The 20,418-nt window shown below is 45.1% G+C and overlaps 1 protein-coding gene across 1 annotated transcript in view; it reads left to right on the forward strand.

Moving 5' to 3' along the window:
- The window catches only part of TRPM8 (transient receptor potential cation channel subfamily M member 8), a 91,606-nt gene extending 72,582 nt beyond the window's left edge, over positions 1–19,024 (forward strand). Inside the window, exons 21-25 of the mRNA XM_052636999.1 lie at positions 806–996; positions 9,633–9,732; positions 10,813–10,846; positions 15,888–15,980; positions 18,993–19,024. Of these exons, the coding sequence (XP_052492959.1) occupies positions 806–996; positions 9,633–9,732; positions 10,813–10,846; positions 15,888–15,938 (376 nt within the window). The 3' untranslated portion in view covers positions 15,939–15,980; positions 18,993–19,024. The remainder of the gene's footprint in view (positions 1–805; positions 997–9,632; positions 9,733–10,812; positions 10,847–15,887; positions 15,981–18,992) is intronic.
- The last annotated feature ends 1,394 nt before the right edge of the window (positions 19,025–20,418 follow it).

Genomic DNA, 20,418 nt, shown 5'->3' on the forward strand with positions numbered 1-20,418 from the left:
AGACATTTTCCCAATAAATAGACATCCTAATTTTCCTTATGGGGATCTCTTTCTCCCTATGAACAGTGATTTACACAGTGGGATGGTATTGTAAGTAAAAATTCAAGCCTTATTATTTTCACTCACATATAAGCATTTTCCCAAAGTATAAAAGTTAGTTATAAACGTAATTTTTAATGACTGCATAATGTAATCATATGGATTAGCCATAATTTGTGATAAATTTTCCTAGTATTGAACATTTTGGTTGTTCCATGCTGCTGGGTGGATGGTGGGGGCACCAGACACCCATGAGTGTATAACCATTTCTATATTCTCTGTTCTCAGTGTCTCCTTATTCTTAGGTTAGATTTCCAGAAATAAAATCAATGGGTCAAAGGGATAAATATTTTTAAGGCCCTTGATAAATATTAACAAACGGCTCTCCCAGATCGTTTATAATTAAACTCCCACAATGACGTAGGCAAGTTATTCCTATGAGAGTCATCCCCTTGGGCCTCTCAATATGAAACACGATACCCGACTAACGGACAAAGAGAACCCTTGAGAGGTCTTGAAATAGGAATCATTTTAATAGGAATCATTGGACCATCTTTTGTGATTAGCAACAACAACAAGACAAAAGCCAGATCTAATTTTGACCCAGCATGAACGAAAGAGTGCCTGAGTTGTTCAGGCTCTGATACCAGCATGAATTTTTCTCTCCTGTGTCAGTGAGAGCTTGATACCGATGTTGCTGTATTTGGTGCTGAAATGGCCAGGCCTGTGGAAGGCTGAGTCTTGACCCTCTCTCCCCTCCCACCAGTTACACCGTGGGCACAGTCCAGGAAAACAACGACCAGGTCTGGAAGTTCCAGAGGTACTTCCTGGTGCAGGAATACTGCAGCCGCCTCAACATCCCCTTCCCCTTCGTGGTCTTCGCCTACTTCTACAAGATGGTCAAGAAGTGCTTCCGGTGCTGCTGCAAAGAGAGGAACACGGAGCCCTCCGCCTGCTGTGAGTGGCTCAACCCTTGTGCTGGGGCCCAGAGGCGGAGGTTCGTTTCTGGGAGGGTGTCTGGCCCACATCTCAACAGGGGGGTTAGTCACAGCTATTTCAGCACTCACAGTGGTGTGTCCTGAGGCTTCTCTGATGGCCCAGTGGTTGAGACTGAGCTCCCAAGGCAGGGGGCAGGGGCTGAGTTTGATCTCTAATCAGAGAACTGAGTGAGATCCCACATGCCGCACAACCGAAACAAAACAAAACAAAACCCAAGTGTTCGTCTGTGAAGGTCAGGCAGAGAGTCCCCCAGTGGCTTAATTCAGGAGGAAGAATAGATTAAGAAAGACATCCAGATCTGCTGGGACAGCCTTGTTCCAGGGGCTCGCTTTTGGATGGACATCATAATGGTGTAAGTAGGATGTTGAACAAACACGACGGGTAGGATAGTGTCAAAATGTGACTTGGTTCTTGCTGTCTGTTGCTTTTGTGACATTTATTCTCTGGGAAACCTTAGGTCTGACTCTGGCAAGGCTCACTGTTGCAGAAACCAGTACTCGAGAAACCAGGCCCCACACTCGGAGAGTTGGAGAACTCAGGTTAATTACACCGGCAGGCCCGGTGGAGAAGTTAACACTCCAATCTCTGAGCCCCGAACAAAGGGATTACAGAGTTTTTATAGACTAACTGTAGTGGGCAACACTAGCTGTTAATAGGCTGGTTTGAACTAAGGGGTTTCATGCATGCAGGAACAGCAGTCAGGATGGGGAGGGGGATGCCTGGCCTGGACGGGCATGATTAAGCAGGTTTGCAGGGGCTGGGTGATTGCAAAGAGCAGGACAAGGGTGAGTGAGATAAACTCCAGTTCCTAGTATTGCAAGTCTCCACTTTCTGAGACTACGTGACCTACGTGATCTAGTCTTTGCAAGGGGCAAGCTGAGTTACAGAGGCAGAAGGAGAAGGAGGTTATGCCAAATTTTAACGTTCCCTCTTCATTCATGCCTTTTCTGGTGGTTCTTAGAGAAAATCTTCCAATGACCTTACTTGGTTAAAGACTCTCAGTTTAGGAATTGGGACCCGCTGTCCAATAGATTAACCTGCCTGTTCGCCGTCTTCCAGAGGGGAGGCTCCGCTTAGCACCCTTCTCAGCTAGTGGACTCGTCAGGAAGGGTGGGCCACTGGCCTTCCTCTCTCCCCGCCTCCTGCCCACTCACTCACCAGCTGCCCTAACTGACCTTCTGTGGGTAGGAGCGCAGCAGAAGGGAGAGGAGAGAGCGGAAACCCTCTGTGGAAACAGTGGTGCTGCCCTGGGCTGGCTCCGTGCCCCCTGCCCTGTGCGTGTTTCCAGCTGACCCGCGATCGCGTGGTGCATGGTGGGTCCGTCAGCTGAACCCTGCCCAACCCCTTCACACCACCCACCGCTCTTGGGGTCTGGCAATGCTTTCTCCGGGGGCTGCTCCTCGACCCGAGCCTCTGGTCTCCAGGGGTGTCTTCTGCACACTGTCCCACACTGCCTTCCGGAAGGCAAGAGTCCACTCGGCCGTGCGGCTTGCTCTGTCTCTCTCGCATGCTTGCCCACCTCCTCAGCCCTGTTAGACTCTAGGCAGGCTGTTCCCCACCAGCCCATCTGCTCGCCTCGTCTATGGGAGCTGGACTCTCTGACCATTGACCCTCGGTCACACCTGGTTCCACCATCTTTTTGGCTACAGAGAACCCACGTCTGGCTCTCTCCCCTGAGACCCTAGGGTTTCCTAATGCCCCTTCCTTGAGCCGCTAAGCTGGGCAATTCTTCCTCACCCACAAATGTGTTTCCACTAGATTCAGCCCAAGGGAGAGAGAGGCCTATTTTCATTCCTCCGGATGTTTGGATGCAAAGAAAGAGTTGGAAAGAGCACCACCGGCTCCTGTAGCTTGCCCTTTAGCCTCAGGCTTAAGCCGGGGGCTCCATCTCGGGGTGGGTGTGGGGCACAGCTGCAGGGCAGGCGTCTGCACATTGACGGGGCCCAGACCCTTTGGGGTCCACATGGATCTTTCCATTTTTTTTTAACAGTCAGAAGAAAAAGAAATAATTTTTAGGTGACAGAAAATCTATTGGTACATGCGTGGGAAGCCACCACTTCCCTGGTGACTCAGACGGTAAAGTTCTGCCAACTGTGCGGGAGACCCAGGTTCAGTCCCTGGATCGGGAAGATTCCCCTGGAGAAGGAAATGGCAACCCACTCTAGTACTTTTGCCTGGAAGATCCCGTGGTCTGAGGGGCCTGGTAGGCTACAGTCCATGGGGTCGCCAAGAGTTGGACACGATTTCACTTTTGCCTTCATATATGTGGGTGCGTGGTCAGTTATGTCCAACTCTTTGTGACCCCATGGACTGTAGCCTGCCAGGCTCCTCTGTCTTCATGGAATTTTCCAGGCAAGAATGCTGGAGTGAGCTGCCTTTTCCTTCTCCATGGGGTCTTCCTGACCCAGGGATCCAACCTGTGTCTCCCACACCTCCTGCATTGGCAGGTGGATTCTTTACCACCGAGCTGTCCGGGAAACCCCTATCGGTATATACTTGTCTTTATACCAACCCAGTCATATAATCTTTTTAATATTTTCTTCATCCAGGAAGGGGCCCATGATGGCAGAAGTGCCAGTGCTGAGGGCCTGGGGTGACTGACTTATCTCAGTTGCCATGGACCAGCCCTACAGTAAAATTAAAAGTCCTGTATCCCAGGGACTCCATCAGTTCAGGGACTCACAGAGGTCATCAGTGGTTCTGTGTGCTGCTTAGGGATGCACAGCTGATGACCCAGATTGGACTCAGCCCTAGAACCTGCGAGATTTCCATTCTCTCTCTCTCTCTCTCTTTTTTTTTTTTTTTTTTGAGGAAAAGCCAAGAAGGGTCTCACTGAGTCTCTAAGAAGATCTCTTGTATCTTATCTAACAACTCCATGAGACCTGGTTGCTTGAAACAGATACTATTTATCTGCTCACTGACTGGGCTTCCCCGGTGGCTCAGACAGTAAAGAATCTGCCTGCAATGTGGGAGACCTATGTTTGATCCCTGGGTTGGGAAGATCCCCTGGAGGAGGGCATGGCAACCCACTCCAGTATTCTTGCCTGGAGAATCCCTGTGGACAGAGGAGCCCGGCGGGCTGTAGTCCATGGGGCTGCAAAGAGTCGGACACGACTGACTGACTAAGAATGCACGACTACCATCATGGGTTCATGTTCCACTTTGGGCCAATCATTCCTGTCTTTCTAGTATATCCCAAATATTTTGATGATTCAGAAAGTAAAAACATGAATTTTACTAACCTAGATGTGATAATTGGCTGTATTTGAGAAAAATTTAATTTGTCAAGAACCATCATTTTTTTGTGTGTGTGTTTGATTCCTGCAAAGAAAAATAGGGGAAAGGTACTCAGGAATATGACCTTCAATATTGTTCATAATTTGCTTCTGTGTTACCCCTGCAGCCGTGATCCCCTAAAGTCTGGCTTTCAGAATGTAAACGTACAACGACCCCCATCTCATGTCACAGTTTAAAGAATCCTCATTGTCGACTCTTTTAACAGCATTATTTCAAGATGTTAAATGTCACTTTGGGGATGTCATTAGCTATCGCATGTATGTAATTGCCTTTCCTAATGAGGAAAGGTGTTTTGACAATTTGGATAAGTTACTGTCTTTCTCCTCATTGTTTTGCTGTGGAAGACAGTGAGTCGTTTCTAACCAAAAGAATGAGAAGTCTTTATATCAGGGATGGGAATTGAAAGCTGAGACCTGGAATTTGTACTCAAAGACTACACCCAAGGATCAGAGGCATGTCATGAAGCGTCTCAGAACTACCTTTGAGTCTGTTTTGAAGCCATGTCATGGATGAATGTCTGTAGAACCTGTGGGAAGGCTCAGGGGACCAAACCAAGCCTGCAGACTTGGAGGCAAATGCAAAGTAAATTTAGGAAATGTGTTGCCGACTAGAGTCTTTGGCAACAAGTTTCATACTTCTTCCTGAATGGTTACAGAGAAAAAACAAATGATGGAGAAAGGTTGTGGGGAGGAAGGTTTGATAAAGTATAAAGGAAAGTGAAAGTGGCTCAGTTGTGTTAGAGTTTTTGTGACCCCCTGGACTAAACAGTCCATAGAATTCTCCAGGCCAGAATACTGGATAGCCTTTCCCTTCTCCAGGGGATCTTCCCAACCCAGGGATCGAACCCAGGTCTCCTGCATTTATTCTTTGCCAGTTGAGCCACAGGGGAAGCCCAAGAATACTGGAGTGTGTAATCTATCCCTTCTCAGGGGATCTTCCCCACCCAGGAATCGAACCAGGGTCTCCTGCATTGCAGGCAGATTCTTTACCAACTGCGCTATAAAAGCCATGTCTGACAGTTAGTGCTGTCTGGAAATAATGTAGTGCCTTGTGAGGTAGGGAATTCCTCATCACCAGTGGGATTCCAGCTGGGGGTGGGGAGGTAGGGGGGTCCATGGGACAAAGGTCTGCTCTCCAGCCCAGAATCAGTAGAATCAGGAGACGTGATGTATGGGTGAGGACAAATCAGTCCTTTGGATTCAGGATGGGCTGAGAAGGCAGGATAAGATGCAGATGTCCTCCCCAAACTTATTTGTGATTAAGCATAATAAGAACGTAAATGTAGAAAACAGGCATGTGGACACCGGGGGCTGAGGAAGGTGAGGGTGGGGGGAATTGGGAGATGACCTGTCTGGTGGTCTCCCATTCCCGTTCCATTTTTGTATCCTTCCTGAGACTAAGAACTGTCTGGAGAGAGCATCGTTGGCTCTCTGTTTCTCCGATTGTGGTGAGCCCTTCAAGGAGACAGATAGAGAATAACACGGCTCATTCTGACATGTTTGCTTTCTCTAGTTGGAGCTCCTGTCCACTTGCTGGCCAGGTTTGGGGATATGTTTTCATTCATTCATTTATTTTTATTGGAGTATAATTGCTTTACAATGCTGTGTTGGTTTCTTGGTGAGCACACACACTACCATGTGTAAAATAGAAAACTCGTGGAGAACCTGCTACACTGTGACGACCTAGAGGGGTGGGAGGGAGGTCCAAGAGGAAGGGGATGTGTGTATGCGTATGGCTGATTCACTTTGTTGTACAGCAGAAACCAGCGCGACATTGTAAAGCAACAAAGCAACGTGTGTTGGTCAGTTGCTCAGTCGTGTTTGACTGTTGGTGACCCCATGTGAGCCCTGTAGCATGCCAGGCTTCCCTGTCCTTCACCATCTCCCAGAGCTTGCTCAAGCTCATGTCCATCAAGTCGGTGATGCCCTCCAACCATGTCATCCTCTGTCATCCCCTTCTCCTCCTGCCTTCTGTTTTTCCCAGCATCAGGGTCTTTTCCAATAAGTTGGCTCTTCGCATCAGGTGGCCAAAGTATTGGAGTTTCAGCTTCAGCATCAGTCCTTCCAATGAATATTCAGGGTTGATTTCCTTTAGGATAGACTAGTTTGATCTCCCTGCAGTCCAAGGGACTTTTCAGAGTCTTCTCCAATTAAAATAGATAAATAAATAAAGTGAAAACAAATCCCCCAACCTGGCCAGCAAGTGGACAGGAACTTCAACTAGGGAAAGCAAAGAAGGCAGAAATCAGCTGTGTTCGTCTGCACCTGTCTCCTTGAAGGGCTCACCACAATCGGAGAAACAGTGAGCCAGTGATGCTCTCTCCAGACAATTCTTAGTCTCAGGAAGGAATAAAGACATAACGGGGGTGGGGGTAGAGGACAGGATCCTCCGGTCACTGTGCAATGATGACAGAAGACAGGGAGCCAAGAGCCTCTTTACTCCCTGGAGATTCTGGGGCATCTGGTCACCACCTGCCCTTTTGTCTTTCTTTCGGGATGGCTAATTCCTGAACCACAGCATTCTGTGGCCGTCGACTCCTCTCACGGTAACTCATTTCCTACGTTTACTTTGCATTTGCCTCCAGTGATAGGAGAATCATGGGGTTTAAGCTTCACATGGCTTTTCTTTAGAGAAAAATGCAAGATTTTTCAAATAACTTTTCAGAAAAGGTAGAATCCAAGCTTCCCTGTTTAGTATGTTTTGGGCGATACTTTCAAGTGATGGTAAAATGTACGCTACCCAGTGATTACAGTTTTATAAAACCCATCACTTTTCATGAATGAAAAGTATTTATTTATAGACCATTTGCAAAATACAGAAAAGCTCACTAAGGGTAAGAGCAGCTGGGCTTCAGACGGTAAAGAATCCACCTGCAATGCGGGAGACCTGGGTTCGATCCCTGGGTTGGGAAGATCCCCTGGAGGAGGACATGACAACCCACTCCAATATTCTTGCCTGGAGGATCCCCATGGACAGAGGGGCCTGGCAGGCTGCAGTCCAAGGGGTCACACACAGATGGACATGACTGAGTAACTAAGCACGGCAGCACAACACATCTAGAGATAAATATTGATAGCACATTGGTATTGATTCTGTTATTCTTAGGTGGGTGTGTGATAATTTGATTGCTCTGTGCATATGTATTCAAAATCTAATTTGCTCATTTAACTAATAAGCTCCCATAGAACATCTCCCATCACCATAAATATATACCTTTATGACAGTTTTTAGCTGTGGACTGTTCCAGCCTGTGGATATACCATACTTCATTAAACCAATCCCTTGTTAAGCATGTGTGATGATTTCTCCTCTTTGGTTACTATGTCACACTATGATAAGCAGTTTTATATATTCATTTTTGAGTGCATCAGGGACTTTCTTTTTCCTTTGAATTGTTTCCAGAGGAGAAATTTCTAGATACAGTGTATGTACATGTTGAAGTCTTTTCATATGTCTGTTTCCATCCCATCCCTCGTTCCCTAAGGCTGTAACAGTTCACAAATTTTTCCCAGTATATGGGAAACCTGTTTATTCACCTCTTTGCCAACACACGGTACAGTCATTATTGTAGACCCTGCTCAGTTTCCAGTTTGGTTGTGAAAATGCTATGTTATTGTCTCAGTCAACATTACCTTGACTCTTAGAGAGGTTAGCCATTTAGTCATTGGCCATTTTTGCTGTCTAGCCACCTAGTTCAGGAGCATCTATTCTTTTCCGGTTGATTATTAAGTTCTCTTATTGGGCTTCCACATACATTTAATTTGAGGAAAGCAAATTGAGAATGACTTTGCTTGGAAAAATCCAGTTAAGAGAAATTCAGTTAGGAATTATGTTTTAAAGTGAATGACCACCATGGAAAAATAAATCTGGATTTGCTGTCTGGGATCTGCTTCAGTTCTGCCCCTTGCATATTGGTTCTGCCTTTGACTCCCAATTAATTCTGTTTATACCTAGGAAAATCTTATAACAGTTCCTAAGCTCTAACATCTTGAAGAACAAATTTAAAACTAAACACTGCTGCTGCTGCTAAGTCGCTTCAGTCATGTCCGACTCTGTGCGACCTCATAGACGGCAGCCCACCAGGCTTCCCCGTCCCTGGGCTTCTCCAGGCAAGAACACTGGAGTGGGTTGCCATTTCCTTCTCCAATGCATGAAAGTGAAAAGTGAAAAGTGAAAGTGAAGTCTCTCAGTCGTGTCCGACTCTTAGCGAACCCATGGACTGCAGCCTACCAGGCTCCTCCGTCCATATCCTGGATTTTCCAGGCAAGAGTACTGGAGTGGGTGCTATTGCCGTCTCCGAAACTAAACACTAGGTAAACTTACTCCGAGTGGACCGCTGCATGAACGTATGCACTTTTCTATCCCCACGAATTCGTGTAGAGGATTGCTGTCCATTGCTAGTCCTGGAAACACAGGTGACATGTTGATCTGTTCTTTCGTTTGTGTGCCGTCTGAAAAGCTAAGTCACTGTAAAAAGTGTTAGTTGCTCAGTTGTGTCTGACTCTTTGCAACCCCATGGACTGTAGCCCACCAGACTCCTCAGTCCATGGAATTCTCCAGGCAAGAATACTGGAGTGGGTTGCCATTTCCTTCTCCAGGGGAACTTCCCAACCCAGGGATCGACCCTGGGTCTGCTGCACTGCAGGCAGACTGTTTACTATCTGAGCCACCAGGGAAGCCCTACTGTAAAAAAAATAAAAAAAATAAAAGAACTAAAAATCTTGCTGGAACATTCCCCAGGCCAATTTTACAGCACACCTGGCTTAGGTGAGAGGAAAAGACTAAACATAAGATTTTCCTTGAGGTCTACACCCAGACTGCATATTTCAAGAGGGTAGGAATGAAGTCCAGGGATGATTCTCCCCTCCTCCAAAGTTTCTACCCCAGCGTTAGGTTGAGAATAGACAATTCATCAGTAATTATCTAACTGAATAATCAGTGTAGCATTCTGATGTCATCAAAATGGAACATAGGAAATGTGAGAACCAAATTGACTAGTGAAATGATCTTGTTAAGTCATAAAACACACAGACGGGCCATGGCTGTATCTCTATTTGGAATGAAAATTACATTCCTGTTTCATGCAAGCTCCAACTCCTCATTGTTACCAAGAAATTCATTACTATCCATTGCTCTGCTGCAGTCACTAGTGAGTAACATTAGTCAGGTCAGCTTGGGCAGGACGAATCCAGTTCCTTTGGTTCCAGAGTACGGCAAAATGCCTAGCAGGTGTTGATTTGGGAGGGAAAGGGGTAAGTGAAACAATTTGAATGTTTTTCTTTGTCTCATTATTCAAGGTTTCAGAAATGAAGACAACATGACTCTGGCATGGGAGGGTGTCATGAAAGAAAATTACCTTGTCAAGATCAACACAAAAGCCAGCGACTCGTCAGAGGAGTATGTCAGCCACTTATTCCTGCTTTGTGAGGCTCCCCTTGTGTATGGAAGCTAGCAGATCACAGGCAGTTTACTTAAACAAACTCTGGGTAAAGACAAATTGCAGCAGAGAGCAGCAGCGTAAGGCTCAGCCAGCCAAAGGTGACAAACACAGAAGGGCGTGTCAGCCTTCCAGGAAGGGCCAAACCTCCCCACCTGCTGTCTGATGGCCCTCCTGATTGCAGGGAAGAAAGAGGTGTTGATATTTGAAACCTGCAAGGCAATGCCATGGACCAGGGGACCAGAGCACGGGTCCCTGTGGCATAGCTGCAAAGGTGAATTCTGGGAATATCCGCACATCATGGGCAGCAGTCATTACTTCACAGGGTCCACACATGTATCTGTGCGAGGAAGAAACAGAGACATTAGAAGATGGCAAAGCCCTTGGGTTGATCTGTCACAGACTGTTGTTTTCCCTGGGAAGTCCTGAGCATCCTCTGTGAGGCACATGGAGTTGCTGTAAGCATCCCATAGAACTGGACACATCACTCCCTCCATAGATGGTCCACGAAGAATGTGGGCTGCAGGGTCTCCAGGAGCATGCCCTTTGAGCTTAAAATGGGGTTAACAGGGTTAATAGTCAAATGTAATTCTAACGGAGAGCTCCAAACACACCTCAGAATTCGTCTAAGGAAGGGTAGATCTAAGAACGACTCCCTTTATTAGGCTTAACACAGCTATCGCACAGCTATTGGGAGCACGGGACGTGCTTTTTCTCTTCGAGCAATGAGGCAGAGGCCTCTATCCTCCTCTGTCTCTGGACTCAGAGATCTTAGTTTTGGAAGGAAGGAATGGACATTACGTGTCATCTTCCACTTCCCACCCACATCAACAAAGGTTACATCAATTTGCTGTCCTTCCAAATGGGACAAGAATGCAATTCTGCTTTGGTTGGGTATTTGGAAGAAAGTAAAAATGATAAAAGCAGCTGATGTTAATTTAGTTGGAGATGAAAATGATCTGTATTTTGTTCTTTAAAATGGAGCTTAATAACCCTTCTCTCTCTCTCTCTGTTCTCTCTCTTTTTAAACATCTTTGAAGAATAAAGCATCGTTTTAGACAGCTGGATACAAAGGTAGGGTCCTGTTTATAGTTTGGGAAATATTTTTTAAACTCTTATTATCTTTGAGCTTTCAGCTAGAGGCCAGTGTCCAAAAATAAATGAAGTTAATTGTTTCGAAAAATGGATATGACCCTGTTCTGTGTTCAGTTGTCTTCGTTCACTGCGTAAAGTCTGACTGCTGGAACAAAATTGCTTCTCAGATGTTCCTAGCCCACGAGGGAATAGTCCTGAGTCCCATTTCTACAATGTCTGAAATTTCTCCTGCTTCTGTCTAACCCAGGACCCCATTTCTCTTTTTCTCTCAAGAGAAGCATTCTTGCCATGACAAGGAACACCAGGCAGGCTCAGAAAAGCAGCTTGGGAGCCTGGGAGCCTGGGAGCCTCTATGCCAGTCTTTGTTGCCACTCTAATTTGTCACCTGCTGAATTTAAATTATGAATGCATGAATACACACATAAAAGTCAAGCCTAGAGAGAGAATGCCCACCTCCATCCTGAGCTGGGCAGCTGGAAATTATGATTTGGTTCAGGAGAAGTGGCAATCGATTCATAAATACTGGCTCCCTGTTAGACTCTGAGGAGGAGGTGGTATCTCTCTTATCGTGGCATTTTGAGGATGGGCCCTAGGTATTGCAGTCACATGTCACATTCACTGCTGCTCCCCCCTTGCCGCCCCCAGGATGTGCCTTTTCACTGACAATACCCCATCAGGGGTGGCAGGGTCTCCAATACCCAAATCCCCACCTGTAGGAGGGTCTCAAGGAACATTGAATAAATGAGCCAAAAGTGCTCTTTTCAGAGCTCTAACTGATGATTTATCCAGTCCACAAGTCCTTGCGTATGTATGTCTGTGTTAGTTAGCAGCAGCATGTAAAACATCTGAGGCCATGAGTCCAGGGGTCTCCCTTCCTGCGCTCTGGTCCTGTGCAGGATGCTGAACTGATGCCTGGATCCTTCCTACCTGTACCCCCTGCCCCCATAGCTTGTCTCTTCCTTCATCTCCTTCCCTCCCCTGGAGCCACCTGCTCCATACATTGGTGTCAGCCACTCAGGATGACGGTACATTCTGTGTAGAATGTTTCTGTCACAATCAGCTTTAGTTCTCTACACTTAAGGGACTTCAAAAAACCATCTTATTTCCCTGTTGCTTTTCTGGATCAGGAGTTTGGGAAGGGACCAGGTGGGCAATTCTGCTTCTTACCGTCTCAGCTGGGTTTACAGGGCTGGATTCAACTGGCAGTAAGGCCAGGACTCGGCACCTTGGTGTTCCTCCTCATTGCTTTTCTCCCCACATGACCTCTGATCCACGTGGCTTGGGCATCTCAGGTTAGTTCCCTTTGTTCTATAGGGGCTGGCTTCCAAGACTGAGGAAGCGCTCCCCAAGGTGGGACCTGGACCTGGCATGATGTTGAGTAAAGAAGCCCCAGGTGAGATCTAGCTGGGGGAGGAGTTAATGCCACACGTCCACCCTCTACCCCTTGAGGTGGGAGTGACACGTAGACACGGAGAAGTGTGACAGCTCTCTTTGGAACCACACCATCACACAAGAGTATATCCTGTTTCAACTGCTCTCCTTCTGATCTCATACTATTGCTGGGTTTTAATTGAGTGACTAAGAAGACCCCTAGTATGCTAAGGCTGTATATTGTCACCCTGCTTATTTAACTTCTATGCAGAGTACATTATGAGAAATGCCAGACTGGATGAAGCACAAGCTAGAATCAAGATTGCCGGGAGAAATATCAATAACCTCAGATATGCAGATGATACCACCCTTATGGCAGAAAATGAAGAGGAACTAAAAAGCCTCTTGATGAAGGTGAAAGAGGAGAGTGAAAAAGCTGGCTTAAAACTCAGCATTCAGAAAACTAAGATCATGGCATCCAGTCTCATCACTTTATGGCAAATAGATGGGGAAACAATGGAAACAGTGACAGCTTTTATTTTCTTGGGCTCCAAAATTACTCCAGATGGTGAAGCAGTCATGAAATTAAAAGATTGCTTGCTCCTCAGAAGAAAAGCTATGACAAACCTAGACAGCATATTAAAAAGCAGAGCACTGCTTTGCCAATAAAGGTCTGTCTAGTCAAAGCTATGGCTTTTCCGGTAGTCATGTATGGATGTGAGAAATGGACTGTAAAGAAAGCCAAGGGCCAAAGAATTGATGCTTTTGAACTGTGGTGTTGGAGAAGACTCTTGAGAGTCCCTTGGACTGCAAGGAGATCCAATCAGTCCAACCTAAGGGAAATCAATCCTGAATATTCACTGGAAGGACTGATGCTGAAGCGGACACTCCAATCCTTTGGTCACCTGATGTGGAGAGCTGACTCATTTGAAAAGACCCTGATGCTGGGAAAGATTGAAGGTGGGAGGAGAAGGGGACAACAGAGGATGAGATGGCTGGATGGCATCACTGGCTCAATGGACATGAGTTTGAGCAAACTCCGAGAGACGGTGAGGGACAGGGAGGCCTGCTGTGCTGTGGTCTGTGGGATCGCAAAGAGTCGGAGACAAGTGAGCAACTGAACAAGGAAGATACCACTGGGCTAAGTGCCATCAAAGCAGACATGGCCCCCAAACTTCATGAATGGACCCTTCGTTGAATGTTTTGGGTGTGGGAGCATTTTCAAGGATTAAGCAGGAATAACACTTTGCAGTATCAGGTGTGTTTTCCAGATTGCCTGAGTCTACATTATCCGGGAACAAGGTCAGCAGCTGTGAAGACCCTAAGTCCAGAGAGGCATGGAATGTTCTAGACTAGAGAGGGACAGTGTGAATGAGGGGGAACCCCGAGTGGGAAGAAGGGGGAAGCTATGTCATCCTGTGAGGGAACTTGTTGGCCTCTTTAGGGATGGGTTTTATTTCCCCACAAACCTCTGGGGACATATCTGGGGACACTCCCTTGAAGAGCCCTCTGAGCGGTCAGAGTGGCCACCTAAGAGGGGCTTAAGCAGTTTGGCTTGGGAATAGAGGTACGAGGGATGTGTCTAGAGGTGTGTGTCTGTGTGTAGAGAAAACAGGCTATTTTGGGTTATTCTATTGCTTTACTTGTGAGTCCACTTGAGGTGGCTTTGGAGGGAGTCGATGGAAAGTGGACTTCGGGTTGAACTCAACTTTCTGTGTGCCTTGCTGGGGGGCACGCAGAGCCTGGGAAGGATGGCAACACGGGGATGGAGCAGAGTGGGACTGGGGTCAGAGGTCAGCTGGACATCCGGGCACTGGACCAGCTGAACTGATTCCCAGGGTTCAGGGTGGCCTCCTAGTCAGTGAGGTTCTGGGAGGGTTGATCCAGTGGTGGGGGCTGTGGGCCTGAGCAGTGGGGGATGTGGGGGCTGCTGAGGGGGTCCCAGATGGTTGCAGTCACAGTTGGGGGCTGTCCACACATACGTGTGAGCCTGGGTTCTGTGGGGCCTTCAGGGGAGGGCCTTGGGTCCAGGCCCCTTGGCGTCGCTCTGGCTGTGGAGCTCAGCCTCTTTGTGGGTTCCTATAAGAAGCCCCCCACATGCTGCATTTTGCAGGTTTTGGTAGAATTTAGGCAGATCCCTGGGAAACCATAAACCACACAACACAGAGCCCTCGGGGCCCACCCGCGGATTTTGCTGCGTCTCTCCCCTCTCTAGTCCCGCCTCCGCCCTCTCTCCTTTTTATCTCCTCCTCTATCCTCTGTGCCTTCTCCTCTGAACAACAAAAAGTTTCTCCTTCGTATCCAAAGAGAATTTTAGGGCTGGCCACTTGTTTCTCGAGCAAGCTCTTGATGTCTTAAACCATACTAAACAGTGTATTGAAGTCCTTTTACCGCAAGAAATATAGAGATTTCCCCAAAGCCCTCCAGTAAAAAAAAAAAAAAAAAAAATCTCCATCTCATTCTTACACCAGAAACCAAAGTCATTCCTTGACCTTAAATCTGTACGTAGGAATCTTACTATGCCTCCTTTATTTTAGGCAGCCCTCCTGGTTTCTTTTTGTCCTTTTCCAAGAAATGGCAACCCACTCCAGTGTTCTTGCCTGGAGAATCCCAGGGACGGGGGAGCCTGGTGGGCTGCCATCTATGGGGTCGCACAGAGTCGGACACGACTGAAGCGACTTAGCAGCAGCAGCAAGAACAGATAAATGATGAGGTTAATACTGGAAAGAAGCCATAGTTAAACTGAGAGTTTTCCTTGAGTGAGTGATTTAGCAAGTTGGAAACCAACTGTACAGAGATTGCTTTATGTCTATAGCTTTTATCAAGTGTAACAATATGGCTTGTAATTTGAAGTGATCTTTATCATCTGCATGTATCTTGTGTAAAAACTTGTGAAATATGCATGTATTGAAAATAATTTTATCATGCCTTTTACCTAAATTTGTTTTGCTATTTATACTGTGTTTTTGGTGAGGGGAGACACTTTATTTGCAAAAACTTGATTAATATTATATTATTTTCATTAGTGTTATACTTTTATCAAAGCAAAGCTTTATTGATATCATTTATTGGTATTAGTTACATATAACATTATGATTTATATGTGTAAATTATATATCTCTATATAGGTTATATATTATTTCTGTGCTGTTAAAAAAAATCTATCATTTCTATGTGGGAATCACTAGTGATTAAGATTTGTGCTTCCCTGATGACTCCGCAGTAAAGAATCTGCCTGTAATGCAGGAGACACAGGTTTGATCCCTGGTTGGGAAGATCCCCCGGAGAAAGGAATGGCAACCCACTCCAGTATTCATGCCTGGAAAATCCCACAGACAGAGAAGCCTGGTGGGCTACAGGCCATGGGGTCGCAAAGGAGTCGGGTGTGACTTAGTGGCTAAACAACAGCAGCAAAAACGAATCCTGATTGGTGCTAATGCTTATTTGTTAGTGATTTGATTTCAGAAAGTCTGTAGTGAACAAGCTCTGAAATACCACCTGTCTGATATTCTGCCATGCTCCAGGCATGGGCCATACTTCTTATTTCATGCATAGTTAATCTATTTCATGGAAAAGCCTTAGAGTCATGATTTAAAATTTAAGTTGGAAAATTTATCTTAAGACCAGTTCTGTTTTTCCCCTTTCCAAGCTTAATGACCTCAAAGGTATTCTGAAAGAGATTGCTAATAAAATCAAATAAAAGCGCATGGACTCTGATGGAGAAAAATTTAATTCTAGCAAGGTAAGTCATTTTAATAGCTTTCTTCTTTGTTTGCTCTGAAAATTTACATATTTTGAGACTAATTCAAAATCATGATATTTTCTCAGTTATTTTATTTTCACATGTGATCAGATTTGCAAAATAACGCTGGTGTAAAAAAATCAAACAATCAAGGGATATAGAAAGGATACAGGTGGAAACCCACCTCCCATAACTCCCCCTCATGCCCTCACTCCAAGACGGTTCCCTGGTCCAAGGTGAGCACTGATAGCATCCTTTTGAAACTTTTTAAAAAAAAACTTTCAAGTTGTACAGCTATTTTGACATTAATTGAATCAAGATCAGACTATTCTAAGAGTTGGCCTTTTTTTTTTAACTTAGTTCTAGATCATGAGTGTCTTTACAGATCTGTGCTTCAAATACGCACCTCATTCTCATGGTGCTTCATTGATGATTATTGCTGTGGGGGATACACAGATGTCTGGGGCTTTTGGTTGGTTTATTTTCTCTCAACAAATGCATGTTGATCACATCTTACTACCAAAAATGTTTTAGTAAAGCTTTTAAGATTTGGGGGGCTTCCCTGATAATTCGGACAGGTGAAGAATCTCCCTGCGATGTTAGGAGACCCCTGGGTCAGGAAGATGCCCTGGAGAAGGGAATGGCTACCCACTCCAGGATTCTTCCCTGGAGAATTCCATGGATAGAGGAGCCAGGCAGGTTACAGTCCATGGGATCACAAAGAGTTGATTGAGCCACTAACGCTTTCATTCACTTTCAAGGTTTTTAGCAATAGCTCATTTGCACAATAAAAATGTAATTCAGTTAACTGGCAAAATTGAGCCCAAGGCTTTGCACCATGATCTGAGCATTTACTTTAATTAAGTTTTCTCATTACTTGTCCAAATGCCGAAACCAAATGTTAACAATGTTGTTAGGGAGTTGTAGAGCTCGGAGGAAACAGCTATAAGCATTCTATTTGATTGGAATTTTTTTGAGAAAGTGAATTGCATGGAATTGAAACACAATTAAGGCTCCCTTCCACCTTCCCTCTTTCCCTTTGTGTTTACTGAGCACCTTCTAAGTGCTGAGGCTCAGACTCTGATTTCTATCTTTGCATAAATCCTCACAGCAGAATTTCTGTTCACAGAGTGGCTGTGTTATAACGGTAACTGTGTTAGGACCCATTTGGTTTATCTGGTCACTCAACACTTTTCCTTGGGTTCTGACAATTACGGATCATGTTCTAAGCCTTCTACCCTGGAAGATCTCATAAGGGCAAGATTGGAGCATTTTTATTTTGTGTGAAGGCAGGCATAGCCTCACAAGTTGCTCAAGAAAACAAACCTTGTATATTTAGGAAGAATGCGTTTCAACTCTTCCATCATGGTGTTTCATGAACACAGTATTATACTTTACAATAAATTATAATTCGAATTTTGAAGCATTTGGTATTTTGTTTATGAGCTGAGCTGTAGAAAAAGCAATTAGGACATGATGAAACAATTCAAAATGATTAAAAAATCCATAGAGGTGTAATGATCAGAAAAGATATACTCATCCACCTCTTAAAGCTCTAATCTCATCTCGCTCTCTCTTTTTTTTTTTTTCCCAAAAATGTTGACTATGAGGAAAATGAGCACACAGACTGGTTTCTTAGCAACCTGCTCTTTGCTTAGACTTAATTTTTTTTTTAAGGTAGGGAGAGTTAATTCATTGGTGAATGAAGATGAATTGGGAGAAGGGCATTACTTCACGTCCATGTGGGCATCTGTGAGCTGGGGATGAGAAGAGCGTGAGAACACAGAAGCCCGAGATAGTCTTAACCACAGATATCTTTAGAAACAGTGTGCTTGGCACGTCCAGTTTGTTGGTATACTTTTTACTTCTGGGTAGAAGATCCATTTTCTTTTTTTGATGTCGTCTGTCTGGCATGTCCTTAAGAAGTTCACAGAAAATGTAATTTTATAGGCAACCACCTACATGCTGCTAAAATATATATTTTTTGATTTTTTAAATTGAAATATTGTTGCTGTATAATATTATATAAGTGTACAGTATAGTGATTTGCAATTTTAAAGGTTAATTCTTTAAAGGTTAACTCTATTTATAGTTATTATAAAATGTTGGCTACATTCCCCATGTTGTATAATATATCCGTGTAGGTTATTTTCTACCAATAGTTTGTACCTCTTACTCCCCTCCCCATATCCTGCCCCTCCCTCTCCCCACTGGTACATGGGGCTGAAATATTATTGTAGTGTCTCTCTGATACTGCTTTCTCTAGAGAGGTGAGGATATCTTTCCTAGGAGTAGGGGCAAGGAAGTGACTGCCAACTCAAGTGGGTGTAAGCTGGGCACCAGTGAAGGCAGAGCAGAAGAGGACATCTGGGGACAAGTCTTTATCAATTTGCCCATCGGGGCTCTCCATCTTGAATCAGCCTTGGATCCAATAACTTGGGATGAGATGTTTGGGTATAAATATTTCTTCCTCCCATGCTGAAATGGAAAGGAAGTAAGAACCAGGGTGAGAGAAAGCTATTTGTTTTCTCATACCCTTACACCTTCCCTGAGGACGGGATGGAGTGAAGGTGGGGTGGGGAGTACTTCCTTTGGGTTCCAGAAATTGTTTGATCCCTCCATAATCATCCATCCATTCTGGTGTTGGCTGCACTTCAACTCCAGCTCATCTCTTCAGTACATTATTGCAGTTCTTAATGTTATTATCAACTCATCCTTGTGCAGAAATCACTCAGCAAATAGGGCACTTGGAAGCTTTCTGGGTCTTATCTTTGAGTGAAGTCTCAACTATAGTCATTTTGTTTACATTGGCAAAGTGGTTAGAACTCACCCCTTTAAGGGAGAAAAAATGGTCATGTGATCGCTTCAGTACGGAAAGGCAGCGTCTCAATGCCTGGCTTAGGCATTCGGCCCTCTGTCAGTATGTCACCAGTGTGTTTCGAAGCCGACAGTGTCCAGAGAACAGAAGAGGGAGACGGCTTTTCACGCAGTCCTCTTCCTTTGTTTTCCCAGGTCACATCAGACGTCTACATGGCGAAGATTCAAGGGATCCTGCTGAACAGTTGCATCTTGACAACAGCTGTGTTCCTGACTAAGCGAGAATTGTTCAGGCCCCTGGGTGCACCGTGACGGCTTTAATCGCTCCAGTGTGCTCAGTCTGAGGATAAAATATGTCCCCGATTTCACTCAAGAAGACGGATGTAAAGGAAGAACATTTCCTGCCCGTGCTTACCCCCAGGCTGCCCTGTTGTTCTCCGCGGCATCTCCGGGGCCAGAACCTCTGTGGATGGTCTGAGCTGCCCGGTGTTCTCCCGTTTCCTCCTCTTGTCCTCCTTGGACCCATGCATGTTAGGGAACATCTCTCCTAGGAATAGCAGCCTGGTCCTGCTTTCTCTCCTGGATCCTCACTTTGTCTTCAACTGATTCTCTTTTGTTTGCTTTCTTTTTTTTTTTTGTATTATGTGACTAATTAGCTGTCATAGTGTTAAACGTTTCTGCAGTCAGGTCAGATTCTAAGAAGTGCTACAGCTAGAGGAATCTGCTTTTTTTCAGGAGAAACTCTTATCATTGCTCTCTATGATTTTAATCATTAAAGCAGATGATAAAGCATCGTCTTCCTGCACGTGCCCCAGGAACCCCACTTGACGGAAGTACCCCCTTCCTAGCAGTGCGAAAAGGCACCTGAAGACGACCTCCCCAGGGGCGCATCTGATTTTGTTTTCACTGAGTGTCCCTCTTGCTTATTGTTTTCCCATTATAAATAATTCATGGGTGTGATCGGAAATTCCTGGGTATTATACAAAACGTAGACTATGAGGAAAGTAGAAAATATAAACAGTCTCACTATCTGAAGATAATCACTGCTAACAAGTCAGGGTGTTTTTCCAGGTCTGTTTTTTTTTTTTTTTTCTCTATGCACGTTTTATGTCTTTTTAAAATTTTATATAAAGTCAGCATACCACATATACATTTTACATAAGCTTTTTCACTTACTATTTTATCCAAGATGTAGTCTTTATATACAGCCTTAAACTTTACATTAGCACTTGCATGCTAATCAGTCTCTAATGATTTCCACTATGTTGGTCACGGAAGGTGGTTTCTTGTTGGCCATGGGGTGAGCATCTATGTGTATGAATCTTTTTCCATAGTTGGGAAAACTTCCCATGGCTAGATTCCCAGGAATATGTACTTCTTGTCAAACTATTTCTAAGGTTATTTTCAGAAATGTTTAGCAAATAGGAATTGTTAGCTTGAAATCAGTTCAGTTCAGCTGCTCAGTTGTGTCCAACTCTTTGCGGCCCCATGGACTGCATCATGCCCGGCCTCCCTGTCCATCACCAATTCCCAGAGTTTACTCAAATTCATGTACATTGAGTCGGTGATGCCATCCAACCATCTCATCCTCCATCATCCCCTTCTCCTCCCGCCTTTAATA

This window comes from Budorcas taxicolor, chromosome 3, assembly GCF_023091745.1.
Source record: "Budorcas taxicolor isolate Tak-1 chromosome 3, Takin1.1, whole genome shotgun sequence".
NCBI classification, from domain to species: Eukaryota; Metazoa; Chordata; class Mammalia; order Artiodactyla; family Bovidae; genus Budorcas; species Budorcas taxicolor.